Source organism: Lygodium microphyllum, chromosome 6 (genome assembly GCF_053477565.2).
Source record: "Lygodium microphyllum isolate KBCC chromosome 6, Lygodium_microphyllum_v1.1.10, whole genome shotgun sequence".
Classification (NCBI taxonomy): Eukaryota; Viridiplantae; Streptophyta; class Polypodiopsida; order Schizaeales; family Lygodiaceae; genus Lygodium; species Lygodium microphyllum.
Window position 1 is genome coordinate 48,928,319 of NC_141140.1, and position 7,278 is coordinate 48,935,596.

At 40.9% G+C, this 7,278-nt stretch overlaps 1 protein-coding gene across 1 annotated transcript; it reads left to right on the top strand.

Moving 5' to 3' along the window:
* The first annotated feature begins 1,184 nt into the window (after positions 1-1,184).
* Positions 1,185-6,917, top strand: LOC148034534 (glyoxalase 3-like). The gene is made up of 8 exons (XM_087679477.1): positions 1,185-1,341; positions 5,330-5,426; positions 5,497-5,588; positions 5,683-5,739; positions 5,829-5,906; positions 6,047-6,210; positions 6,479-6,595; positions 6,674-6,917. The coding sequence occupies exons 2-8, from the start codon at positions 5,350-5,352 to the stop codon at positions 6,764-6,766; spliced, it is 678 nt and encodes a 225-aa protein (XP_087535603.1). The 5' UTR covers positions 1,185-1,341; positions 5,330-5,349; the 3' UTR covers positions 6,767-6,917.
* The last annotated feature ends 361 nt before the right edge of the window (positions 6,918-7,278 follow it).

The following is a 7,278-nucleotide window of genomic DNA, read 5'->3' on the forward strand; positions in this document are numbered from 1 at the left end:
CTCCTTTTTCTGCTTGTTCGAAGTGCTGTCTATTGTTTGCAAATTGCGATTGTGGCACGTGCGATTTCAGCAATCTCTCTCTTTGTTTATTATAAATAAAATCTTCAAAACTAACTAAAATATCACTTACCTTTTTTTTAATATCCAATTCTAGAAATCTCCATATCTTTTTAGGATAAGATCTAAAATATCTAAAATACGCTAGTTTTTGCCCAAAAATCTAATATTTTTGGACCATCCATACTATATATATTAATACTAGTGATTAATATGGCTCATAACTCTCGTTCACGTCGTAACTTTCGTGAAGCGTGACTACGGTCCTTGTCAATCCAAGAAAAATATTGGATTACGACTCTTTTTTTTTAAATATATATTTTTAATTAAATAAAAATCATTAGTTAGTTTTTACTTTAGTTAGTCTTTAGTTAGTAATCTTACTAACTTATTAATTGACTAACTAACTTTTAAACTAACAAACTAACTTTTAATTGCGTGGAAATATCACACACACACACACACACACACACACACACACACACACTCTCTCTCTCTCTCTCTCTCTCTCTCTCTCTCTCTCTCAACGACGTTCCGCCATCTCATACATGCTTTGTTTCCTTGTTTGTATAAATGGGGTCCTCCCGCAATCAATGTGCAACTGGCCTTGGTGCTTTCATTCTCACTTTTCCTTGTTGAAGTCTTTCTAGTTAGGCCAGGTTCAAACAAGCGGAGGCAAGAGATTTAGGAAACCTATGTAAGGGTGTGTTTGGTGCATGCCCCACACACACACACACACTCTCTCTCTCTCTCTCTCTTTTCCTAGATCCACTGATGCCCCCCTCACTCCTGAAAATCCACCCTTACTATTCTCTTTTAAGCTGCAAATGCGGAGTGATGTTGATCTTGCTAGTAGCAACAACTCAAATGCATCCATTAGCACGCTACTTTCTTGTCTCTATTGTTTGGTTGCAAGGTGGAAGACAAAAGGATGCTTCTTGTCTCCGCCATCATGTGAATCCACTTTTTAGGCATGGCGTGGCCTTTACAAGTATAAATATAAATAGATAGTATAGACTTGTGAGTAGGTGTGCCATTTATATTTATATATTTCTGATCATGCATTGCTTTGTGGATATGTGAAAGCCTTTCGATGTGGGCCAGGGACGAGGGACACCTGTCACTTTGGTCTGGATGGACTAGCAAGATATGCCAATAGTGACAAAATCTTTCTCCACTCACAGCAGTTCTGTTCAACTTCTGGGATGTGATATTATCGAATAATAAGCAGCAAAGCGCGCGCACTCTTCCAAGCAGGAGAGCAGACGTGCCGATATCCACCAGGTACAGACCTCTAACGTGCTCTCGTTAAGGTATGGTAGTGCAGATTTCTATGTGCTCTCATCGATCCATGTTGTCGCAACTCCACCAGAAGTGTTGATCGATCGATTCATTCATCGAGAGAGAGAGAGACACCCGTTGACCCAAGTTCCAGTTTGCTTGTTTGTGTACAGCTTTGATTTCATCGGCATGGCTTCTGTTCTTCTACACTAGTATTTTAGGAGCCTTTCTTCATCCTTCCATTAGAATATGTCTTCTATCATCATGAAACCTGCACCCGGAAGAATTGGCTAAGTACAACATTGCTTCAAGGGTTTGTATAATATATGGGGCATCCCCGATTGGCTTTCAGCATCATGAGAATTCTTGTGTTAACTTGGGGAATTGGTTGAGAACTGTAAATCATGCCTAATCCCAGCTGCATACTTTTTCTTATGAGAGAAAACTGATGATTTGACTCGTCGCTCCCAAGCATTGCAGTCTTTATGCAAGCTGATAAGGGTTTTGCTTTTCATAGGTGAAGCTGCTGCTACTTTGTTTTCATGAAATGGGCTGCAAGCTTCAAGTGCAGATATCTTTCAATAGAACTCTCAAAATTGAAAATCTGATACTGGATTTGTGTTGTATTGTAAACGCCCCGAACAACGTAGTATGCTTAACAATTATGATATTCGCTTGTTTTCGAGATTTAATATAAAAGAGAATGAACACTTAAAGCTGAAAATGAAAATTACTCACAAAATTACAACCATGAAAATGTAAAAGTAATGGAGACGAGATTGAGGGTTGAAGATCGGCAAAACCCCCCCCTCCCGAATGAATGTATTTTTGCTCAACCCAAGTCCCTTAGGGAAGAGCTCAGTTACAATCAACCTGAGAGTGAGAAGAAGTAATTCTCACTCTCACAAGATCATGCAAAGATGTACAAACACACATGCATTATCTGTTATGCAATGATAAGAACTGATTTCTTTACAGTATGAGAGAAGAAAAAGGGGAAATCAGCCTTCTCCATCATTGAACAGTAGTACATGGATAGGGCTTGCTTCTTGTTGCTAAAATGGAAGAAAGAGCTTGAAATGGAGGTGCTGTAATGAATTTACAGGCTTGTTGTCCTGTAAAATAGTAGTGATAGAAGAGGGAATATGGAAGAATTTGATAATGGAGAAGTGGGGGATGATGATGGGGATGGATGGGGCTAGTTTTTGGCTATCTGTTGGGTGTTGTACATGAGTTTACAGCAAAGAAAAATGATGATGAATGAAGAAAAACGAGCTCTTATTTATAGGAGAGGGAAGAGCTAGTACAAGAGGGGAAAGTGGAGTAGCACAAGACAAGTGTCCAGCCACATGTCATGAGATGTGACAAGTGGTGGGACACTTGGAAACTTGTGTGACAAGTGTCTTGACGCTTGTCTCTTCTCTATGGCCTTCCTTTTTGGGGTGAATACTGTCAAGAATAGAAACAACCAAATTTAGTAAGCACAGTCAGAGTGCAGAATTTATTATTTTTAGAATAACATCCCTATTTTTTAGGACTAGCATTTTTAGGCTAATTCGAGGCTCCTAAAATTTAGGGACCCCTCCAATATGGGTGTCATATGAAAGCTTTTTCCGTGTACATCGCATCCGAATCTTCATGTGACTTTCCTATGCAAAGAAATGTACATTTCAAGCTTTCAGCCCACACATGCATATTATACAAGCATTTCATGATCATGCCATCTTGTTGATTGTAACTGTCTGTTCTGGTGGATCTAGCCCACACTTCAAGGCATCAATCTTTTCTGTGTGCGAGTCTAACCCTGATATACGTGAGTTCTAATCATAGGCGTCCAATCGGGTCATATAGGTGGAAGTGTGAACTATCTTTTCTCTAACCCACCGCGTAGATCCACCATAACCTGTGACCACTCATCAGTGGCCAGCTCCAATGCACTTTTCTTTATATCTAATTAGTGCAAAGGAAATAAATTTAATAAATCATTATATAGACAAATTAATGAAAAAGGATACAAATTCTGTTTCTATAGAGTTGTGACATGTATTTCACAGGAGATTTCATTTATGCCTACATCAGGGGGTCCCTAAATTTTAGTTGTGTATAATTAGCCAATTCTAATAAGTTCATTAAGATTTGTAGCAAGTCCTATACTTGGAGGATATGACTGACTTGTAACATTGCACTCTAACCCACAGTAGTTCTTGGCCATAGGACTCCAGAGATGGCAAAGGTTACCTAGGTGTCAGTATGCTTGCTTAAGAGTTTGCATCCTTGGACATCCTAGATGGGCACTTGCAACATTGGCCATGCACCCACTGACTATTTGGTTACTAGGTGTGAACAAGTGGACTATTAAGGGGCCTTCTAGTGTGAACAGTGTTATCCTAAGGCTAGGGCGGTTGAGGAGTCCTACAAAAAAGACTTGGGGCTCATTTGTGCAACCTCTCATATAAGATCCACTCTTACACGAAAGGTCCACTCTTAGAATTGAGACCCTAGGAATCCATCCATACATTGGGATGGTGTAGGATGTCAGTCCTTGCAATGGGAACTTAGCCCAATATGCTGCAGGTCCCAAGATCAGTGGTGTGCACACTTTGGCTTCATGGTTAGGAGGAGAGTTTGATGTCCATCTCTTTATCTTTCTTTCTATGCTTGTATTGCTTGTGCCATTTCATGTGTGCAAGTTGGAGATTTATGGGGGTGCACGCGCACACACACACAAAAACACAGAGAAAGAGAGAGAGAGAGTGCACCTCTCTCTCTTCTGTCGCTCTTTGTGCTGCTGCTCATCTTTTTCTCTCTTGCCTGATTGTGAAACAGATTTTGGACTTCATTCCCTGTTTATAGACCTCAGTGACACATCAATGGACAGCCACCCATTCTTGGGTTTTGGGCAAGATGCTGTCCATGGCCCCATTTCAGCCTCATCATCTTGACTCTTTCATTTCATGTGTTGGACTGGCCTTTGGCACATCTAGGGAACTTGCAATGCTTTTAGCTTTGATTCAGCCTGTGGGGTATCTGTGGTCATGTAGGTCATGTGTGAGGATTGCTTTTATGGCAGATTACTTCCATTGTTTTGGTTGTCTTGATACTCAAAGAGGTGGTTGCTCCTTGCATGGATATTGTTTGCTCCACCCCTGTTGTGCTCGCTTCATGATCCCCTTCTTTTGTTCATGTAGCACTGTGTTTGCATAGCCTCCTTTTGGCTTCACGTGTCTTTGCTGCATGTGTTTGATTGTGCTTGACTGGCCAAAAGGCATGGTGTAAATAATTCAATGCACGAATTCCAACTTCTTCACAAAAAAGGGAAGAGCCCTTTTAAATGGAAAGTCTTCATTTGGAGAATGTTGGTAGGTGGTCTTCCACTTGTTATGGCCCGCTTGAGATGCAATATTTCACATGGCTTCTGCTTTTTTTGTACTACAGCTGATGAGATCTCTTGTAATAGGTTTTTGACCTGCTCAGTTGCTTAGTGCATATGGTCCCCATATGTTCTCCCTTTGGCTTGGTCGGTTGCTCACTCCATATGGTCTCTCTCGTCTCAATTTTGGTGTTGCTGGAAGCTTTATGCATCTGCAGGACCAGGTGTTTGGAAATGGTTACCCCAAATTTAGAGGATCCATGCAGCCACATTTATTGGTGATTTTCAACTTTCTACGCATTCGGGGATGTTAGTATAGTGGATTATCTGTAATGCTTTCATCTTTGATTCCTGTTCTGTCATGCATAGCCATATCTATCATTTGTGAGGTCTCATTTAGTGGCAATTGAGCACCATCAAGTATACATGTCTTCTTACCTGGGATGATGTGGTTTCTTGGTGTGCTGCCATCTCTTCAGTCACTTTGTGTGACACTTAGTAGTCATGTGACTCTTGTACATTCGTTGTAGTTAATACAACTCTCTGTTATGAGAGAGAGAGAGAGAGAGAGAGAGAGAGAGAGAGAGAGAGAGAGTTTCAGTTGATAATTTTGCCAAGTAGGGAATTCCTGCAACCTCTTCATGGCTGGCAAGCGCATTCTTGTCATATGTACCTCCCACGACAAGCTTGGAGCTACTGATAAGCCAACAGGCCTTTGGTTTGTCTCTAAATTTAATAGCTGTAATTTTGTGTTTGCATTTCTTTACAGTTTGCTGCTTTCCCTACAGGGCTGAAGAGCTTGCTGCACCTTACTACATTTTGACTGAAGCTGGTGCACACGTTGACATTGCTAGTATCCAGGGTGGCAAAATCCCATTGGGTGTGAATCAGTTGTCACTACCCTGTTGTTTTAGTTAAGACCTACGTTTTCCTTGTTTTACTTGAGACCTGATATTTTTATCCCCTTAGAGCAGATCCTGCAAGCTTGCAAGGGACCTTGACTGATCACACCACTCGTTGTTTGAAAGATGGTATTATCATTATAACCTGTCTTTGTACCCGAACTGGAAATTATTGCATGTTGTTTGGAAGTTCTTATAAGGCCATTTCTATTCAACAGAGTCATTGAAAGTCAAGATAGAGAACTCAATCAAGTTATCTAATGTTTCTGAAGATTACGATGCTGTCTTCTTGCCAGGTACCTATATTTTTATGTTATCTAGTGCTTCAACGTGCAATGCTTGGGAATATTTCCTGCTGAGTTGCAGCTAACTGTGTCTGGTTGATGCACAAGATAAATGCTAGCATGTTTTGCTCATTGCCATGCATGTTATACAGGTGGCCACGGAGTTTGCTATGACTTTCCTGATCATCCAGAACTTATAAACCTGCTGGAAAAGTTTTGGATGCAAGGGAAAGTCGTGGCTTCAGTTTGCCATGGTCCAGTCGGTCTTGCTAACATAAAGGCCCCTTCTGGTGAACCCATTGTGAAGGGCAGGAAGGTAAACAACTACTGTTCTCACCCACCTTGAACTGGCAGGTAAGAAATATTGAAATGACATTTTGAAAAAAATAGAAGAAAACACATTTTTTCTTCAAAGTGAAGGTTTATCTAGAAATCAGAGGACACAGGTGGTATTTGTATACACTATCTGCTGGGTTTGTTCCATCAATTGAAAATTTTCTGCCCTCCTGAAGCTAATGTTGCACATAAGGATTGTCAATTTGTTGCACCCTGGAAAATAAGCCTGCAGTTTTCTTGTGTAACAGGTGACTGGTTTTTCTAATTCTGAGGAGGCTGCAGTAGGCAAGTGTGATGTGGTTCCATTTCTGCTAGAGGACAAGCTGAAGGAGTTGGGTGGTTTATATGAGAAGGGAACTGACTGGGTAAGCTTCTTTTGGAAAACAATCCCATGCTTAATAAACTCCAAGGATAAACTTAACTGGTTGAAGTTTCTGCAACAGGCCCCGTATGCTGTGAAAGATGGAAATCTGATCACTGGCCAGAATCCTCAAAGCTCAGCAAAGGTGGCTGAGCTTATCCTCTCATCTCTATGAAGATCTACGCATGGATAAGCAATAGATGAGTTCATTGCAGGTTGTGAGCTTCTAATTTGATATTGTTCACCCTCTATAGTCATGCTGTAGATATACTCTACTCTTAAGTACGGATGCATTATCATTAATACATTTCAGCGCTCTCTCTCTCTCTCTCTCTCTTTCTCTCTCTCTCTCTCTCTCTCTCGCGTGCGGGCTCATCCACAGGGCAACTCGACTTCTTATTAAGCATCCTGAGCTGATGAGTTCTGTACTACTTCAAGTACTTCACTATTCATTGTATCAAGCTCACTTTAGGGAAATAACATACCTTTTAGTATAATAGTTGATTGAAATCATAAATGGATTGAGCTCATCACGCGCTTGTGCTCCTCAACTCCCATAATTAGGGTGCTTGATATCACATGAAGCAACGAGAAGAGGTTGGAGATAACAAATCCTGCCAATCTTTTGGTAATTAAACCATACTCTGACCGCAAGAGAGGACAGCATAGAGAGGACAGGTGGCTTCC

Coding starts and splice junctions, on each gene's coding strand:
- LOC148034534 (XM_087679477.1), top strand. CDS start 5,350: ATGGCTGGCAAGCGCATTCTTGTCATATGTACCTCCCACGACAAGCTT. Junction 5,427..5,496: donor GATAAGCCAACAGGCCTTTG/GTTTGTCTCTAA, acceptor CTTTCCCTACAG/GGCTGAAGAGCTTGCTGCAC. Junction 5,740..5,828: donor CACTCGTTGTTTGAAAGATG/GTATTATCATTA, acceptor TCTATTCAACAG/AGTCATTGAAAGTCAAGATA.